The sequence below is a fragment of the Strix uralensis genome, chromosome 6, assembly GCF_047716275.1.
Source record: "Strix uralensis isolate ZFMK-TIS-50842 chromosome 6, bStrUra1, whole genome shotgun sequence".
Lineage (NCBI taxonomy): Eukaryota > Metazoa > Chordata > Aves > Strigiformes > Strigidae > Strix > Strix uralensis.
The window spans coordinates 34911562-34931892 of record NC_133977.1 but is presented as its reverse complement, the minus strand read 5'-3'; the positions used below and the strand labels follow the sequence as shown (position 1 = coordinate 34931892).

At 39.9% G+C, this 20331-nt stretch overlaps 2 protein-coding genes across 12 annotated transcripts; one reads left to right on the top strand and one right to left on the bottom strand.

Annotated features, from left to right (window-relative positions):
• On the bottom strand, positions 1–16944 carry CEP70 (centrosomal protein 70). Of its 8 annotated transcripts, none has more exons than XM_074873670.1 (16): positions 16114–16944; positions 10853–10958; positions 10564–10687; positions 10060–10240; positions 9569–9738; positions 8290–8349; positions 7598–7697; positions 7105–7193; positions 6672–6746; positions 5483–5585; positions 4657–4827; positions 3853–3999; positions 3165–3333; positions 1644–1758; positions 603–682; positions 1–217 (listed from the first exon to the last, which is right to left on the bottom strand). In XM_074873670.1, exons 1-16 carry the CDS (start codon positions 16129–16131, stop codon positions 156–158), a joined length of 1770 nt encoding a protein of 589 aa, XP_074729771.1. In that variant the 5' UTR covers positions 16132–16944; the 3' UTR covers positions 1–155. The 8 variants fall into 8 exon arrangements, with proteins under 8 accessions (XP_074729771.1, XP_074729772.1, XP_074729773.1 ...); XM_074873671.1 differs by lacking the exon at positions 16114–16944 and adding an exon at positions 11433–11570; XM_074873672.1 differs by lacking the exon at positions 4657–4827.
• On the top strand, positions 11528–19986 carry FAIM (Fas apoptotic inhibitory molecule). 4 transcript variants are annotated; one of them, XM_074873687.1, is made up of 5 exons: positions 11528–11641; positions 14663–14798; positions 15161–15389; positions 16951–17000; positions 18446–19986. In XM_074873687.1, the coding sequence occupies exons 2-5, from the start codon at positions 14688–14690 to the stop codon at positions 18593–18595; spliced, it is 540 nt and encodes a 179-aa protein (XP_074729788.1). In that variant the 5' UTR covers positions 11528–11641; positions 14663–14687; the 3' UTR covers positions 18596–19986. The 4 variants fall into 4 exon arrangements, with proteins under 4 accessions (XP_074729788.1, XP_074729786.1, XP_074729785.1 ...); XM_074873685.1 differs by lacking the exon at positions 11528–11641 and adding an exon at positions 11683–11783; XM_074873684.1 differs by lacking the exon at positions 11528–11641 and adding an exon at positions 11811–12232.
• The last annotated feature ends 345 nt before the right edge of the window (positions 19987–20331 follow it).

The following is a 20331-nucleotide window of genomic DNA, read 5'->3' as shown; positions in this document are numbered from 1 at the left end:
AAAAATGAAAAAATGCAGCATCTTTTATTTATGGCAAAAATTCTGAAACTCCTGATTAGAGTAACAGAGGTTAGAGGTAGCTGTAATGTCATATGTGCATCAACAGGTGCAGTCACAGGTAAGATGAATCTTGCTAGAGAAGACCAGACTAACTTTTAACTAGCTGCCAATTTCAGATGTCGCACAGTAGGTAAAATATCATCCAGGTTACTGATCTCTGAAACAGAATGGAAAGCAAAAATGGTAAGACATATGTACCTAGAACATCTTCACCTTCAGCCACAATTCTAACTTAAAATGTTAGAAATACAGCTAGTGAATAAACTCCTCACACCTTTTAATGCTTTTGGAAAAAACTCAATTTAGCTTATCTTAGGAGTAGTATGATTGAATACATGAAACCCCATGTTCAATGAAAACAGAGTATTTTCATCACTTCCTGAGGAAAGATGGGAAGAAGTGAGGCAAAAGTTAGCACCTTCCCTCACATCCTCCTTGTGTTTTAGCACACCGGGAGTAAACAAGACACGTGTTAGCTATTTAAAGTTTTAGGAGGAAGTATTAGCATGAAGATAATTACAGCTGTGGCAAATATTACTCACCTAGAAGACAGAGCAAATCTTGAATGAGAGCTTGAAAGGGTGGAAAGAAGCACTCATGTTCTTCTAGCTTATTGATTATACTGAAATGTGCAAGTGAGACTGTCAGATAAAAGGTGCAAGGACATTTTATCTCCTTGGCTGTTTTGCCATACTATGTCATGACTTTTCAGAAAACACTGTTACTTAGTAATGTATGAAACCATCTACACTAAAAATGTGTTCTCAAGTTCTGAAACCTGCAGCCAACAAGTGTTAGCTGCCAAAAGAGGATCTCTAATTTCACTATTTATGCCCTATATACAGCCTTCCTTTCCTCCTGACATGGCACCAGGTAATTTTTGGACTGGAACATTAGTCTTTGTATGCTAAATATACTGCCTGGGGGTGGCTGATATAACTGCCTCAGAGGTGGAGCAAGGAATATTTTATAAGCAGCTATTCTCTAGTTAAAACTGTGAAGAGTGCAGAAAGGTTGAGGGAGTTAGTACTGTGAACTAGGCATGTGTCTGATGCTGCCTGCTGCAAGTAATTTTTAGTACATTTGCCAAGCGCATGCTGAATGCAAGCTCTCAGAGCCTGCCACCAAATACAGGTACATTGTCATCTGCTGATCGTATAACAGAATTTGTCCAGTTCCCAAAGTGTCTGTAGGTAGTGGGAGGCCTACGTTCTCTTAGCAACTAATACACTTTGAAATTACAGCTGAAACCTTGCAACACTTTCTCCTCCCCACCCACATGCAATATTTGCTTTGTCTCCTATGAAACACACATCCTATCGAGGCTTATTTGATCACCTTATCCACACAAACCAACACGGGGATTTGGAACCTTCTGGCCTTAATTTTTCTCTTTGCCAGCTTTATCTTTTCAAAAGTATTCAAGATTTGTTTCATAAAATAGTAGTAACTCCCTTACTGTCACAGCTCACTGACTTCATAACAAATGATTAAAGTTTCTTTTAGTATCAGTTTTAGCCAGTTCTCTCAATTACTAAATCTGATGTTTGAAGAACGGTCACCAGTGGAACAGCCCCACATACCTGTGGATGTCTTGGGTCCCCAGCAGCTGCTGTACCTGCTCAGTCACGTTCTCATTAATTATGTCACACAGTTTCCCAACAGTATCCACTACCACAGTGGGCGGAGCTGAACTGTCTGTGGAAAAACAAACACTTCATGTCCCTCATAACAGTAATAACAGGAACGTATTTCAGACAATCCAATTCTTGCAGATGCCTGGACTGTATTCAGTTTTCACACATCTAGGTGTAGTTCCATCTTTCACAGAAAACAAAGTGCCTATGGTCAGAAATAAACTAACATTAGCTAAGAATGGTGAATCTCTCAGCTTTTAGTGGCTGGAACAACTTGTCAGAGCTGTGTGTTTTCACAGCAGAGATGGCACTAAAGTGCAACATACAATGTCAGTGGAAATCAGCCAACTGAAATTATAGAGAGGGTTATTCACTGGGTTCCTGTAACACAGCAGAAGCACAGTACAGGGGCTAGGCCAACAGGGAACCTGTGCAATAAACACTTTGTTGAACAGCCAGAACTTGTTTTGGTATTGGATTTTACCCGCTCTGGCTGCTGTGATTGAAGGTAACAGGCTCCTCATCCTTTTCTCCAATTTCAGAACTAGGCTTGGAGAAGGCATCCTCTGAGCTCCACTGGTTTGCGATTATTAGGGAGGCATGAGGCTTCCTCATCTCCTGTGCTGGCTGCAGGCAGGAAGGCTGCTTCCCTCCTCAAAAGAGGCTCAGAAGGCCTGAGTAGTCCAGGGGCCTCACTCTCAGGCTGCACACCCTTTACACACGGCCAAACCTTTAAACCCAAGAGCAGCAGCAGCTGCCGCCGTTCTCCAGAAGTACAAACCAGAAGAGAATGGGTACTGGGAAGTACCTAAGTGCGCCTCTCAGTACTGGCACTTTTGACATTCAGAAAACACTGTTACTTAGTAGTATATAAGTTGTATACACTAGTAGTTTATATACTACTATAGTATATAAATTTATACAGTATATAAAACTACTATAAATACAGTAGTATACATACTACTAGTAGTATATAAAACCACCTACACCAAAACTTGTGTAACTTTTGACATTCAGTAACTTCTCTGAAGTTTAGCAGTGTAAGATGGAAGTTTCTGAGGGCTGGACATAATTATACATGAATAAATTACAGAGCAGCGGAGGTTGAGTTATTTTTTTTTCTTACAGTTGTTATCTTTCAAGTAGAGAATGAAAGATGGTCAAGAAGAATTATGATGTCAGCTCACAGGAAACAGCTTTGGGGAAAAAAATTCAATTTCATCTGTTATTCCTTTCTTCTGCCTCCTTGGTATTCCTCAGCAACTACTAAAGGCTTACAAATAATGGGGGTTTCTTATTTAAACTGCCAATTCACAGCAACCTATTTTTATCTTCACAGTGAAGAATATACCTAGTTTACCCATTTCTCAGCAGCTCAACGTGTTTTCTATGAAGAGATTAGCCTTTTACTTGCCATCTTCTTCCTTTGGCAATGGTCTGAACAAATGCAAGGTGGTAAGTCTTTACCTAGTTCCAGGAGCTCATGGAGATTTCTCATAGCGTTGGTCATTTCCCCAAGCTTTGTGTAAACTTCATTCATTCGTGGATAAACACCATTCAGAGAATTCACATCAAACAACTTCTGGAAGTGAGAGACTATTGCAAACAGGGTTGGTAAGGATGGTGTCTGGCTGTTCTGTAGCAAGCAGAAAGAATAACTCATCAACATTGTTGCTTAACAAAGCAAGGATTATGTTAAACCATGAAACATTCTTAAAACTAGTCTATGAAGAAAAGCAGGTGTAACTTCCCATATTAAATCACAGCATTTCAAATATTCTTAAATCTGAAAACATATTTTAAAGAGAGTTTTCAGACACAAATAACCAGCAAACCAAAAATACTCTTTTGAAAGCTTTCTCCTCTGTTGCTTGGTAAGTATATTTATGTATTCTCAATGCTGACTGAGAAACAGACAGAACAGGATAATACCTGAGACTCAGGGCAATGCAAATTCATCATTGGTCAAATGACTTTGATTAAAGCAGCCTTCCCCAAGGTGAATTTATCCATTATGTTAAAATAGTCTTTGACTATTGAATGTCTTCAAACAGCTTAAACCCCACAAGGCTTTCAAATGCACAAATCACCGTGTGAAGAGTGCATTTAAGAATTCCACAGTAACTTGTCATTATAAACTCCTGGTAAGAATTACCTTTTCCTTATTTTCTATTTCTTCTAAAATTGCATCTACTATGAACTGGAGGTCTTCAACTCGTATGGATTCTCTACTATCCTGCAGATCTCCAGTGTGCCAGGGCACCAATTCCAGAGACAGTTTTCTCAAGGACCTATGCAAATCCTTTTAAAAGAAGGGAGGAAACACAACTGATTTTAGTAAATGCTTGAAGTTGGTTTTACTATAGAAATGGGCATTTTCTGTTTCTCATATGCAAAAACATTTCAGTACTGGAGACAGTAAGGTTTTAATTTTCATGGAATTTAAGCACAGTATCTTGCTTACATTGTTTCATTTAAAACGAATACTGATAGTAAAAAAAATGGAAGTATTTCATATATTATCATTTCAGTGAAATAAGGAGTGTTGGTCACAGAGAGTTTGGTTTTAAACAAAATTACTTCACTTGTATCTAGATCAAAAAGTTACTATTCTGACAAGACAAAAGGAAGAAAGGGAATGCATTGTCATTAATGTGTGAAGTACATAGACTCTAAAGCTCAAGTGTCTTATTAGGGAGGGACTCAGTCAGCAAACAGAAACATTTAGACAATGTACACAGAGGAATATCTCTGGCCTGTAGGCACACTGCACATTTTTCACTTTACTATAGTTTTAAAGTGGTACATAAATGGACAGCAGAATTGTTTTTAAAATTTAACACCAAGTCAGACAATAACGAAAGCTAGACACAGAAAAAAACCACTACATGCAGGGAGACACCGAGGGGTGGTTGGCAGATTAAAGGAGGAATTAAAGCCAAGTACAACAATGTGTTACCTTTAGGGCCATTAGCTGATCTGCCCACATTTCTATAGTGAGCGGAAGGTGCTCAAATCCACATTCCTGTCCACTGTCTTTAATATAATTTTGCACTGGCCCTTTACTGCGCCTGTATATTAACGGAGGAGCTCTTGGACTTCGCAAAACAGAATCAATATGGGACAAAACCTTCAACACCAAATAACAAACGTTATTGCTCAAATATGTATGACATTTTGTAATAAAAACCCTCTTCACCACAGTCATGACTGTCTAAACATGAAATCATAAATAGCTCCATTAAGTTACTATCAATGAATGTTACAGATGCATTCAATATGCAATAGATTCAAAGATTTAAAAATATACTAGCTAGAAGATATGTAAAAGTAGTGCAAGTACTGCCCTTTGAGGGATATTTAACATTGATGCACTTGAGGCATTTTTACTTCCACTGTTTACATTTTGTTAAGTTTTATTATATATGCTTTTTTTTAATTCAAAGAACAGTAAAAGCCACTATCTCCTCAGGCATGTTTAAAATTGTAATGTACAGATCTCTGTTGCCCAAGACCTTGAACAAATCCCTTTCTGAAAAGAGTTCAGATAAATCATTGATTTGATGTTTGCCAACCCAGTCTCTGCTCTTTTGCTGTATTTTCAGGTAGTTTACACTAAGATAGAACAATTAAGAACAAGCCTACATTAACTGCCAGATCCAGAGGAGTTCATATGAACTCTTAAGATTCAAAATAGCACACTCCAGTTTACAAAACCAAAACTCATGCATTGTATTTCATTGTAACAGTGATAGTTACACACGGTACAGATAAAATTTGCATACCTGTAAGTATTGCTGGCAGACTGCCTGCAGCTGATCTACTCCTGCGATACTCTCAGGTTCTTTCTTTTCTTCTCTTCTCTCTCCGGTACTACTCCCTGAAGATCTACACGCCAAATACAAACAGTAGGTTACACAAATAGTCTTAGCAGGAGATACTAGTTTCAACTTGATTAAAGAACCAGGCATGTAGCACATATATTTATACCTACGAAGTAAAAATCTCCATTTTATGATGCCTGCCAACAGGATTCCATCAAACTGCTCTACCTGAAGAATATAATACCTATATGTAAATATCATTAATTTCTCTCAAGTCTCCAGGTTGAGGTTATTCCAGATCACATGCTAATTTAGAAGGGATACCACTAGATGTACAGTTGTTCTGTTACCAGAGGTTCTACTACAGCTGAAGACTTAAAATCCAGAATTTTACTCAAAGGGGTCAAAATTCCATGCTCAGTCTTTATCTGCTTCTGCTTGAACATTTTTTCTGGCTTACTATATATAGCTTGCTACTCTTCTTGTCAAATCTAAGATGACTTTCTCTAAATCATACCCACTGCATGAGAAAAGGCCATTTAAATATACATGATGTAAAACGAAGAACTGAACATTTTTATAGTTTAAGTGATGCCTTTTTCAGGCTATAAAGTATTTAGCATTCGGTATACACATGCACAAACAATTAAATGAAATTACAGATAAAAGCACTTCGCCAATACTGTATCTCTAGTACATTCAATGTATTTTCTTAGCAATGTTTCAGAAAAAAAGTCAATTTCTAAGAATAATATGGACATAACTTCAGTAGCTGCAACATTTTGCAACTTGTACTTTCTCATTCATAATCCATTATGTAACCAGTAGCTTTATAGCTCACGGAAGCAGCAAACACCACAGTTCGGGCCTGTCCATACTGCCTGCAACAGCACTCAAATCAAATCCAGAAAGACAAAATGAAATAAAAAAGACACACTGCTGTGCCCCTATTTGGAGACTATGCCATTATTTCAGAGATTCACTACTCTATCTTCAGAGATACAGTAGCATTTGCTGACCATAACCAGGCTCCAAGGAACAGTGATAACGTACATGCCTTATAAGCTACTATCCACATTACAGGTTGCAGAGTATCTTTGCCTTAAGAAGTTCAGAGGGTTCATGAAAATTACTGAAGAAATATACTTACTGGATAGTTTTCTTTAAAGTTTTCTCTAGTTTCTTCACTTGATGTTTGTAAAGTTTTAACTCCTGTGCAGTTGGTCTGTTAGAAAGAAAAAGTACCATATTACATGTCTTGCATTTGAAGGTGTCTATAAAACTCAGCCAAGCAAAAAAGTAAGAAAGCTTTGCCAGTGCCACAACATCATTCTGGAAATGAAATTCTGAAACATTTCTAGTGGCAACAGCAATAAAGAGCAAAATAACCATTAGCAGTTGTTGTTATTAACAGCATATGGAGGGAAGGTTGACTGTTGCTGCCCTATCTTACTTCTGTGGATCACTTTTAAAGGCAGATTTCATACTATACTTTTACAACTGCTGGTGCTTTCAGTTTCTTTCTTTGTAAAGCAAAGTCTACCAAAGTGCCCTTTCAAAGAATGATACTTATCCTTTCTCACCTTATTTCCAAATCTTTCTTGAGATTTATGTTTTCAAGCAAAAGCTGTTCATTCCTGGATTTTGTTTCAATGAGTTGTTTCTGGAAAGACTGCAACATAGAGTGTGTTATTTCTTTTATTTTACTCATTCCATAATTAACAAGCTTGAACACTTTAATGTATGTATGTGTTAAAGAAGGGTTCCCATTTGCCTATACAGCAAGACAGCATGGATGAGGGATTAGTTGACTAAGATCAAGAGCCTGCTGCATCAGACCACAGGTGGAGAACCTGTGACTAAGGAGGTCGATGCAGTCCCCAGCAAAGACAACTCACAACATAGTTCCGAATCTTTGCATAAAAGACAGTGAACCCCGCCCAGAGAGTTTACAACTTAAGAAGACATAATAAGAACATGGGGATAGAAATAAAAAAACACATATAAGTTTCTACATGGCTCTTGAAGGGTTACCATTTAGAGATCTGCACTGACTTATTCTTAGCAGTTCCATACCGTGAGCAGTGCTCTATAATTAGGAGTAGCATCTAGATTTAAGAATTCTTCTTTGTTTTTCACTTCTCTCTGTGCCTGGTCTTCATCTTTTTTGTATTGCCTATTGGGAAAACATAAATTGTTTCAGTTTACTGTAATACGATCACCTCAAAGATCTAAGTTGGTTTAGTTCGCAGTTAGGTATGATAATAACGCTTCCATAAACTGCAAAGTAAATAGAATAGAAATTCTGCCCCAAGATTCACTGCTCTTCTCTATTATTTCTGGGAAGCTGTTTCATATACTAATTCAGTGCACTTACTCCTTGAGAAAAATTTCAGTACAACCAAATCCCACTTCAGTTTTCAAGATAATAATCTCAAATTATAGGAATGTCTCAGGTATCTGCTTGTTGCTTTGTACCATATAGGCACCGTGATAGAGCTGAAAAGCTGGTATTCCTTTAGCTCAAGTGGCTAAATACCCCCAGCTTCCTAGCTGGTCTGGCCTCCTGACTGAGCAGCTGCTTAGCCTGACTGACAGTTATTCCCCAGATGAATCCAAATTTCCATGACCTTTACAATTCTTTGCTGTTTCTTACATGCTAGTGATGTCTGGAACACAGAGAATATTTACCATTATAAAATTTAAGAACAATAAGGAGTTAAGAAAATCGTGAACAGCAGAACCACAAGGCATTAGATGAGACCTACCTTAGCTCCTTTTTCATTTGACTGATTTGAGATTCGTAATAACCAATTAGACAAAGGGACCTGAAGAAAGGAAAAATGGTATTTTGAATTTCAGACATTCTCAAAAAAATCATGCCTGAAAGATACTGCAACCAACCCATAGGAACCTGCCAGCTTACACAATTGTACTGCACTTCAGAAGGGACTGCTTCAAATGGTGGGTGTTCTCTCAGACCAAACAAATAGGGTCACAGTTGTCCAAAGCAAAAAAAGTAGAGACATTAACTCTGTACTAGTGTAAAAGTGGTAAAATTATTTAAGAGGAGAAAAAAGCTGAATCCTCCTGACAGCCTCCTTATCTTGTCCCTATGTTTACCCAAGCAAGCTTACCAGTGAGGCACAGTCCCGAGTGCTAGGGCTCAGCGACCACTGCGGGAGAGCACAGGTCCCACACAGCCCGAGAACATCCGTCTTCAAAGAAACTAAAAGTGCTTTCAAAGTAAGTGGTTGCAAAAAAATAGACACACAAAAAACTGAACAGCTGAGAAACTACCCTTCCCCTTGAGCACTCAGATTGTCTGTTTTGGAGAGACAGATGAGAAAGCACAGGGAACCAAATTCAGTGATCCTTCCTCTCACACAGTGAGGGCACGAGAAAAAGGCTGTGCACACACAGTCCCTTTTAAATGCTTCCCTGGTAAACACTGCTAACCAGGCCTAGAAAACAAGGTGACATCAGCACAATAAAGTGATGGCTACCTGAGGCCTAAGAATTGGCAAATCTCTGATTACAGCAGAACTACAGAGATCTTACTGCAAGAGACACAGGCTTGGAGTACTTTCAGTATTTTCCCTAAATTACCAGGGAAGCCTTACAGCAAGCCTGCAGTCAGCAGTTGCAAAGACCACTTTCCAAAACTGGAAGGGTTTTTTTTTGGGGGGGGTGGTGTTTGTTGTTTTTTGGTTGGTTGTTTTTTAAATTTGCATTTTAAAATGTTAGAATCCCAGGAGGAGATCACCTTAGCAGTTGGAGTAGAGTGAATCATTTCCTTCTCTTTGCTGACACCTAGTGTATACAGTGGCTGATTTTCTAAAATTTCTGCCATAGATTTGTCCAGCTCACAATTTTTATACAGAAAAAATTACTGCATTGATGTACCTTTACAAGAATTCATATTTCAGCTTGTGCTCCTAAGGTCTCCAGATTTCTTTTTCATATAAATATCAAGAACAGTCACTTTAAAATCCGTTTCTTCATTTAATGTAACAGGTCATTAACCAATATAAGAAAATTGCTTACCGTTGATCTAGAAGAGACTTGGGAGCTCTTTTGCAAAACTGACAAAACGTTTTGTTTTGAGTGGCAACACGCTGTTGCTCCTCCATCCCAACTTTGCACAGCTCCTTCTGCAAATGGGCAATAATCTCTTCCTGTTCTTGCAGCTTTTTCTGCTGCTGTTGATATTTTGCCTGTGAACAGATAACAGAAGCATTGTAAAGTTATTCTAACCCACAAGCTGGAGACTGTACTGTACATGCCCAAGGAGGCACTTGGTCCCAAGGAGGCTTAGTACTTGGGTTTTAGCCATCCTGAAGAAACAGTGGAAGAAGGATACAGGTATTTTTCCAAGTTATAACTAGAAAATTCTGTAGAGATTGAAAAATCTTAGCTATAAACCGTGTACTAACTCTACAACCCAGGACTCATGTTTATTTTGATCAACATAAATATTTTAGAGCTTTTAAAAAACGTCAAAAGTTTGAATCCTCAGATAGCACTATCTGAATTACCTGTGAAACCTGTTGATCTTTTTGAAGTTCTTTGACCTGACTCTGTTGCTGGCAAACTCTAGCTATTGTCTCATCTTCCAGCTGACAAATTTTAGACTTAATGTTTTTCACCACATTTTCCAAATCATTAGCCCGTTGTTCTTGTCGAGATGCCCGACCTCGTTCCTGTCGTATCTCATCTCTGAAGAAAATAAATAAATCCTTGATTTAAGTTAAACTCATTTCATTAGAGACAGTGAAGGAAGCACACGCCTGACAACATTATCTGATGACTCTCAGCCTGCAGCAGCAGGTACAGGAAATATGCTGGTATGGGAAGAAGCAGCAGATGAAATAATGGAAGAGTTCAGAAAGAATTAGGCCAACATTGTTGCATATTGGACAATAATCTCAGGAAAAAGCTCTTAGGCCTCTGGTGTGACAAGAGCTCCACCTGGGAGGAGACGAACACTGATAATACTTTTGCTTTGCCGTAGCAGGTAAGTTCCTTCCACTGCATCTTACCTGAGAGAACGATTAGTCTCCATAAGCCCCTGCATCATTTTCTGCTGTCGGTCTGCATCTTCCACCAGCGTTTTTAATGCAAGTCTTATTCCCAGGGAAGACTGACTGTCTAAGACAATCATATCTGGAGATACATAAAATAAACAAAGTCACAATGAAAGACTTTTAATAGCTGAAGAGGATCACATCTCTGATACCATCTGGAAGTGACGACAGCTTTAGAGATGCCTTATGAACTTAGGCTTACTATTTCTAAATACAAAAATTAGTAAAATTAGCATTTCCTTACCTGATACATTTCTGCAGCTTTGGGAAGCAAAAAGAGTCACTGGTTTCAACCCATGACGCATTAATAGCTTGTTTAAGTTTTCCCATTCTGCCTTCTCCTGCTGCAGCTGGGAGAAGGGGAAGAGACAGAAACCTGAGTTCTCAAGATCAGCTCACAGTCTCCTGTCATCCCTGTTGTGCAGGCGGTGGAGGATACCACATGCCCCCAAATAAAAACAAACGCCAAACCCCCAAGAATCCCCAGCCACTACAGGAGGGCTTGTGAGACTTTTCAGTAGGATCTGAAAAAAAATATTGGGAAAAAGTGTACTTAACAATATACAGAATAGTTTTTCCTGATCACTATTAGGAGAAATACACACAGTGAGTAAAATTTACCTTTTTAAAAACCCCAAACAACCGTCCCTCGGGTAACTCCAACACACGGGGGGTGCAGTGGGCCTCGACCCCCTGCCCCAGCCCCGAGAGAAGCCCTCAAGAGGGCACGGGTGCCTGCTCTGCGGGTTTACTGTTTGTTTTCTTTTTGTTCTGTTTTTAACTACCAAGCACTAACAACAGCCACCTCAGGTCCAGCACGGTACCTCTGTCATGGCGAGGGGCGCCCGCTCTCGGGCCGCCGGGGAAGGGGGCCGGGCCCCGCGCCGCCGCCCGCAGGCTGCCGCCGGCACACAGGAGAGGAAAGGGGCCGGTTACCAGGACGCGGAGCCTCAGCAGGTCCCGGTCAGCGGCGGGGAACGGCTTCGTAGGGTGCTGCCCGCGGCGGGAAGGCGCGGGGCTGGACGGGAGGGCGGTAGGTAACGGCCCGCCCGCCGCCGGCGCTGAGGGGAGGGAAGCGGAGAGGAGAGAGGCGGGCGGGCGCCCGCGGGGCGGCGCTGGCCGCACGCCGCCATTTTGAGGCGCGGGGAGCCGAGGGGGAGGAGAGTCCCGCGGAGGTAGGAGTGGGGCCGGGAGCAGCGGGGCTGTGGGGCCGGGGTTGTTTGATCGCTCGCCCGCCCGCCCGTGGAGGCCTGATCTATCCTCAGGCGCCTGCGAGCTGCCCTCCCTTCCTGTGCCGGGGACGTCCCGACATCGCTGGCGGGATGGCTGGGCCCGCCCAGGCTGAGGGAGCGTCTCCCCGGGCTCCTTGGAGACCGCTTGGCCGCAGGAGGAGGAGGAAACAGATCGTGTGTGCTTCCGCCTGCTGCCGCGGGCCCGGCCCGGAGGAGGGGTGGGACGTGCCGGGAGGCCTCCGTGGTCGCCGCCGGGCCAGGCGGCCGGGGTCGGCGGGGCTCTGCTGCTTGAGGCTTGGGCTGAGCGCGGCTCGGAGAGGAGTCGCTGGTTCCTGCGGGGTGTGGAGGATCACGGCGAGCAGCAATAAGCTGTTTGAGGAGGATTTAGAAAGGTCGCTGTCAGGATTTAAAAAAAAAAAAAAAAAAGAAAAGCTCTTCGCTGGCAATAAACGTGGGTGGTGGGGAGAAATTTGCCGTCTCTGGAGTCCGTATACTTCCTAGCGCACCTTTCCCCGCTGTCTGCTGCCAGGCATAGATTAGGTGGATGCAGAGCAGTAAGCCTATCCTTGTTTTCAGAAAAAGCCCTTATGTGTAAAGAAGTAAATCTCATTTTGGACTGCTGACTTGATTAACAGGAAAATACAGTGAAACAAATCCGTTTCCTTGAATTCGAGCCAGTGAGCCTGAGGGCTGCCTGCGGCTGGCGTCTCCTAGTCAAGTAGTAGTGTCCGGCTTCCCCTTTGGACTCTGGTAGCATCGATTGTCCTTCAGAAAAGATAAAGCTGGTTCAGGTTTGATTAAAAGGAAATTGTGTGTTCTGGAATATTTGCTAACCCTTCCAGCACTGATCCTAAATTATCTGCTAAAATTCAGATTTTAGTGCAGCTGGGTTGCGTACCGCCAGGGGTGATGCGGTCTCTGTGGGTAGCCTATAGGCATGCTCCAGGTGCCACCTCTTCTGGCATTTCTTTTTGTGCCCGAGGCCACTTCTCGCCTTGGTTAGCTAGCAGGGACAAGCGTGGGTCTGTCCTGAGCCCCTGGCGCCCGCTCCTTTGAGGAGAAGGAGAGGGGGAAAGCGCAGAAATGCACCCCCGCCTGACCTCCACCGTGGGCCAAGGGATGCGAGCCCTCACAGAAATCAACCCGGAACTTTAGGAACAACCAGAACAATCTCGGCATTTATTAGGTGCTGTAGACTGCTCACCACTGTGAGAATCAAATCCTTAGATCCTTAAAACGGTTTCACTGTTTTTAAAACTTATTTTTCAGTTTATGAACAGAAATGTAATCACTGACAAAACTGTGGACAGTAATACAGCAGTGTACTTGAGCATGTTTTAAAATAGAAGCTTAAGACAGTGAAGGAGGTTTAATTTTTAAATTCACACTCCTCTGTCATGCTGAAGAGAAACCCTAGAACTTATAACTTTAAATTCATTTTTCACTGAAAAGTACAATTTATTCAAAGTTCATTTATTTGCACTTACATAAATTATACTCATTGATATGCACAGACAATGCAGATAGCTCTTGACAAATTAATATGTTTAGTGAAAATAATAAATTAAAAATAAGTCAGCAGTGTTGTAAAACACAGTCATAGTCTAGAAACCCTTCTAAGAAAGAAACAAGTGATTTATTTGTGGTTCACATGGACTTTATGACTGAATTGCCAGGTCAAATTGCTAATATGATTGTTCAAAACTGCTACAGTGGTTTAGAAAAATGAGTAGGTTGAAATTGTTGCCTGTGCTATTTCACTTTCCCTGAGGTGGAAGCGGTCCCTAGTCTATTATGGTCAGTGGATTTGGTTCCTGCTTTGGTCAAGTTGCTCACAAGTTAGGCAAACCATTTTTCCATCAAATAACTGACAAAGTCATGATGTGCTAATAAAGTTAGGATAAATTGCACTTTTTAATTTTGTAAGAGTACTGAAATTTGCCTTTCTGTCTAAGAGGAAGAATTATGTATCACCATACACACAGCAGTGCATGATAGTTCATGACACTTTTAGAAATGTCCTTTATCTTAAATAGAGAAAACAAGGAAAATTTAGGCCTCAAGACTTTTATGCTGCTACTCTACTTTTCTCTTTTTCTTGCTGCTAATTGGATTAAAAGCCATTTTGGTTACTATGGCATCCCGTGAGGAGATTACTGTCTGTGACGATGAAGTAAGGTAAAAAATCAGAACTGTGGTATGAGCAGATTTGGAAAGATATCCACAGTTCCAGTGGTCACTTACGACTGTATCTAAACTTTAAAAATGAGTTAAATGATATCTTGCCAGATCTCCTGCCCTATTGGTGTTTGTGCGTGCAGAGTTGCATTTCTGAATGACGTAGATGATGTTTATGAGAGCGATTACAGGCAATTCTGTTAAAACAGATAATAGCTAAACTCCTCATCCTGACTGTTTTTGAAGTTTAAAAGGCTAAAACACTTTCTTGGAGACCAATCAAAATACTGTATTTTAACACCAGCCAAGAAATCACAGAACTGTCCAGGAGCATCTGAATTCTAAGTATAATTTTGTAACCATACTGTCACCTGAAATGGAAATTTTAGAGGTTAGATGTGTATATATATATCTTTGTATGGTGTTTGTCAAAGTGAGTCTGTTTAACTGTCTGTTTATATTTTGTGATATTTGAATGTTTGAAAACCATGAAAATAGAAGCTGTTCTGTAACCTTGTTCTTGCAAGTCTCATTTTTCATTTGTAAAAAGCGACTTGCCCTGAAGCAGTAAAGCTTTGAACTATAGACATCAGTAATTGAACTCTTTCAACAACAATTAACTTACTTTGTTGGTGTTTCCATAGGTCTCGGTACAGCCACTTAGAGAAGATGACAGATTTGGTGGCTGTGTGGGAAGTAGCTTTAAGTGATGGTGTTCATAAGATTGAATTTGAACATGGGACCACTTCAGGAAAACGTGTTGTCTATGTTGATGGAAAGGTGAAATTGCTATGTGCTCAAAATTCACTATGATACTGATTATGTAAGTGCACTGCCATGCAACAAGCATCAGAACAAACAAAAGACTAATAAATGCAAGTGAGGTATATTCAGTTGATTAATTTTACCTAATTTAATGAACTGCATCGTTCTGTTTTTCAGTTACAATTAAGGTGTGAGCATTCATGAAGTGCTTTGCTGTCCTTGGACAGAAGCACTCTAGACATACAGAATATTGTGTATTCATTCATTCTGAAATAATAGTTAAGTACTGAGCTGTTTCCAGAGTTCTAGTGCAATTTTTTTTATACTAAAACAGGCATTCAAGTTGATAATTAATACCCATTTTTTTTGTTCTATAGGAAGAAATAAGAAAAGAATGGATGTTTAAATTAGTGGGTAAAGAAACATTCCCTGTTGGAGTGTCCAAAACAAAAGCTACTATTAACATTGATGCTGTCAGTGGCTTTGCATATGAATATACTTTGGAGATCAATGGAAAGAGCCTCAAGAAGTATATGGAGAACAGATCAAAAACAACCAATACTTGGGTACTGAGCTTGGGTGGTACGGACTATAGAGTTGTTCTAGGTAAGTAAACATTGAGTGACTTTATGTTGCTGCCTTTGAATAAGATTGTATGCATTTAATAACTGGTAATTACGAGAGAGCACGGTTCAGTGGCTAGCACTGATGCAGCGTAAAATCCTGGGTGGTCTGGAAGTTTGGAATTAGATGCCAAAAGACAGCCTGAAAAATAATAGTCTTGTTACACCTGTGTGAGCCTGCTGTCAGTGTTCTCTTCTACAGCAGCATGGTTTAGATTTAAAAAAAGAAAAAAAGTAAAAAAAGGTTGGAAGGATTTATGGCTTCTGTGTCCCTAGAGCTGCCCTAGCAAGACAGCTGTCCAGGTGAAGCATGTTATAGCAGTGTTATCTGCATTGTGATCAAACCTGCTGTGTGTGTGTAAGTTTGTTATCCAGGTAACCAGGCTTTCCTTCCAAAAATCATAAGCCAAAGCCAAGGGGTCTTTAACTGAAGAAGCGCAACAATGTTAGATTCTACCTTTTTGATATATTAATGAGCATCCTTTTTTTTGCATCACTTAACTACAAAGTGAATGTAAAAACTTCAGATGATGGTTTTTCACTTTCTTAATAGCAAGGCAATACATCTCTTCCGCTCCCCTTTCCCAAATACATTACAATCAGATGGGAGTGTTACATAAAAGCCAGCAGAGGAACTCTCTAAGACTCGTTTTGGAGGAAAAAAAAATTGTTAGCAAGATGTTTTGGCTTGCAGGAGGAAGGGATACCTTGAGGAATTTGTCCATGACATCTAGCAGGAAAACTTCCACTTAGGTATTGCTGTATGGTTAGACCTGGAGACAAGAGATGTTGGGCTATGATTTCTTCTTAAGCCTCAGGACAGAATGAACTCCCCTAAGATGAAGGGGGGTGGGGAGGAAAGACAATTTTAATGCCAGAAACAGATTGGTCTCCTCACAAACTTATCTCCTCATGCTTACTTAAAAGGCAGGCAGTGTTTGGCTCTCTACTGATGTCCTGTGGATGACAGTGTTGGTAATGTGAATTCTAGAGCAAAGTAATTTAAGGACGATGTGCTGGGAGAAAGAAAAGAATAGTTTGTTTCAAATGAAAAAAATCTAAGATTGATATTTTAAGTGGTACTTGGGTTTTCAAGGAAACTAAGAATACAAACAGTTTGATGGATGTTAAATAAAGCTGCTTTTGAATTAAACTGACCTGTGAAAAATGTTAGAGCTTCACTGAATAAAGAGTGCCCAAATAATTAGCAGAAATTACTTCATTTTTCTGCGCTCAAGTTTTTCAGTTTAAAAATGTCAGAATCTCTCTGACAATATTCAGAACAATTCAGTGTTAATAGCCAGGGGTAGGGAGAGGTAAAATTGTATGTTCATAGCAAAAGCTGTTTGCCCATTGATGACAGAGCCTCCCATCTCTCCAATATAAGAGTAAACCCTGTAGCTCAGGTACTATGGCTAATTAGGAACTTCTTTGGGGAACTGAAAGTAAAATTCAACAGTAAATTTTAAAAATTCCTAGATCTTCTTGTCTGTAGTGGGACAAAAATATCTTGTTCTACTTTTTGTTTTCTTTTTCCTTCACAGAAAAGGACACTATGGATGTGTGGTGCAACGGTCGAAAAATGGAAACAGCGGTACGTGATCATTTGCGAAGGCTTTTCACAGGCTATGGCTAGATAACCAAAGCTTAGCGAGAGAAGCCACAGAGGGGCACGTTACCTCACTTTGCTCAGCGTATAAGCACACGCCTAGACAGCCAGTGTGCTATTAGTCTGTTCTCAATGTCCTGCACTGTATTTTATAACTGACAGTATTTCAGTTAGGATGCCAAACATCTACCTAGTTAAGGACAAACAATGTTTTTGTTTACACTTTTTAGACAAGCAAAATAAATCTTCTGGGTCCCTTGTCCAGGGTTTTTAGGGAGAATACTTTCAGGGGAGTGGGAGGGACTTGAGTTTGAAGAGTGTAGAGCCACCTCATCAAAACGTGCTCATGTTAGCGGTGACTGAAAGTTGAACACATGTAGTCTGTTATGCCTCATGATTTTTTCCCATCTAGAGATGGTCCCTGACACTTGGGGCTTAAGAGTCTCGTTGGAACAAATCAAATCTTTTGTCTTTGTCACATCTGCATTAATTTTTAGAGCAGGTTGACATCTAGAAGGCTTAATCTATTTGGTGTCTTTTTATATTATGATGGCTTTCAATATGCGTACTGTGTAGGCTTCCCCATCCTTGAAGGATGTGCTTTCTCCCCAGAGAGTTGTCACTGTGATTACTACTGCCACAAGTAATCCCCTGGATGAGTACAAATTGTAAAATCCACAGTTTTGCTACACTTGAGAATAGGATGAAAAGATTCACCAAATGTTTCTTTGGTAATCAGTGGAAGAAACATCCTCCCTCAGTGAATCAGAACTTCTGCTCCTGATGGTTCTTAGCCTTTTCTATAATGTAATAAATGCACTAGGAGATATTCTTACAAGCTACAAGTACAGGTTTAGTTGTCAAACTGCCTGCATTAGAGTGGCACATGGGTTTTTCCACTCTCCCAAAGATGATGACAAAAACACAGCCATGTGTGGCAAAATCTGTAACAGGAAATTACGTAACTGCAGCAGGGGCTGTGTATCCAAAATACACAGCTGTTAATTCAGGGATCTCTTTGTCCTCCTGTAGAAAGCACCACTAAATTCTTCACGTTTTACTGCCACTTCATTGTAGGTTTGTGTGATACTTCCTGGCTGTACTGCGCAGCTCGGAAGGAAGCTGTCTCTTCTATTTTTGTTTTACTGACACGGATCAACGATATTGATTCACAAACTCCAACTTTACCATTTCTGATTATGTGAAATGTTGATTGTCATCTCATACCCACAAATCTTTAACTGGACGCCTTGACAAAGCGCTGTCTGAGATGCTGCGGGTTTGTGCAGCATTTGGGCTGTGCTTGTTGCAGGTACCTACGGCTGCTCCAATTGTGGGAACTACGAATGATCTCAACCTTGGAAACAGTCTGATGTGCTCAAACCTTTCTTTTACTAAAACAGCACATACTCTTGTCTCCTTTCTTCCAGGGTGAATTTGTAGAAGATGGGACTGAAACTCACTTCAGTGTTGATGATCACAGCTGTTGCATTAAGGCTGTCAGCAGTGGAAAACGGAAGGAAGGAATTATTCATACCCTTATTGTGGATGACAGAGAAATCCCAGAGGCTGTGGAGTAGCTGCTTGTTAACTGATTATTGTAGGACAAAGATCAGGAATTTTCAATTACTGTGGTAATTATTTTAATACGGACTACTTGGTACATCTAGTTTGTGCTGGGTTTATTTTCTAGTTTCTGTATATGAAATTATTGAGGACCAGATGAAAATATCTATACACAACCTCTTACATTACCATTTTTTTAAAATATATATATAAAGAATATATATTCTGTCACTAAGTGTAGAGAACACTGGTGAAATTAAGCAGAAATTATATACTAGAAAAAATCTCACTAAAATAAAATGGAAGATAAATATTCAGTAAGACTGAATCCTTATAAACTGCGGGTGTATGTGGAGGGAGGAGGAAGCATGTGCTGGGCATTCCAGTAAGCTGTTAAGTCTTCTCAGTAATTATTTTTTATATTAAACTGACTACCGATGTTTTTCAGATGCAGTTAAGAGGAGTTACAAAGTTAATGAAAAGGTTATACATTGTTACCAGTACTTGTGTAACAGTATTAAAATAATACTGCACTATGAAAACTGTTCTTTATTCCAAATAGGAGAAAAGGTATCACATTGTGCCAAAAAAAATTCCGTAGGTTTTCTGGAAACTGATACGTGTTAGAAATTGTTGCAGTAGTTCACAAACTCTGTACAGAGTTTTTTTCAAAAAAGAAAACAGGAAAAAAAAATTTCCTGCCATGAAAATGAAACCTCTTGAAGCAAGCTGAAATAAGAGCTTATTTTTGTTCAATGCTGTCTAACAAATCTTAAATCTACAGCTGTGTGTTTTCCTGGTAGTAATGTGTGAATCAAGAAACACGAAAAAAAATGGGACAGAAGTAGAGGAACAGAAATAATCGGTTGCTTAAATGGAGAAGTTAAAATAGGAGTAGACTAATTCTGTTTTCAAACTTCCAGCACACTAACTAAAAGCAACCTTGGGATTTCTGTGAGAACAACTCATATGTGTTAGATGGTTCTTACAATTTCATGGGGGTTTTGCCCATTTAACATTATACTAGAGCATACTAGCTACCCTTTTGCAACAATGTAGACATAGCTAATCTTAAAAATAATTTTTAAAAACCCGAATAAAATATTAATATATTCATTTAAAAGCTTGTTTTGCAATGGTTAAAAAGTTTTCCACTTGCAACCTCACTTCGAGTTCAGAATTAGACTTATAATTTAATTTCTTTTGGACTTGCAAGTGGTTCCTAGCACTATGACTACTATCTTGGGAGTTGCAGGTGCGGTACAAATGTGCTGGGAGTTCATTAACAAATTATTTTGAAAAGTTTCATTAAACACTAATTTTATCTATGTTTTAGGGTTCCAACTGCTCTCCATTAGCACAGTGCTTTACATGTGGATTAAATGCTTTTCATATGACAACATCATTGGGTTTTTAATAGTTTTATTCAAGCCCTTCTTCTCCCCAGATAATTACAGTTTTAACCATAGGTGACTTTTCAATCTAGAAGCAGACCTGATACGGACAGACAAGCCTTTATCTCTGTGTTACAGCACTGTTATAAGCCATTCGGGTGTTTAGTTAGGGCCGTAACTGATGGTTTTAAAGGCTTCAGATTGGACAAATCTGGTAGTACCTTTTTATTCGGGGCAATAGATTTGTTTTAAACCCTGCTAATGTCAGACATAGTTTCAGGCTTTAGTACAGAAAGTTTCAAAGTACGTGAGAGCTGGACTAAATCCCCTTTTACACTGATGTAAGTATAGTAGCT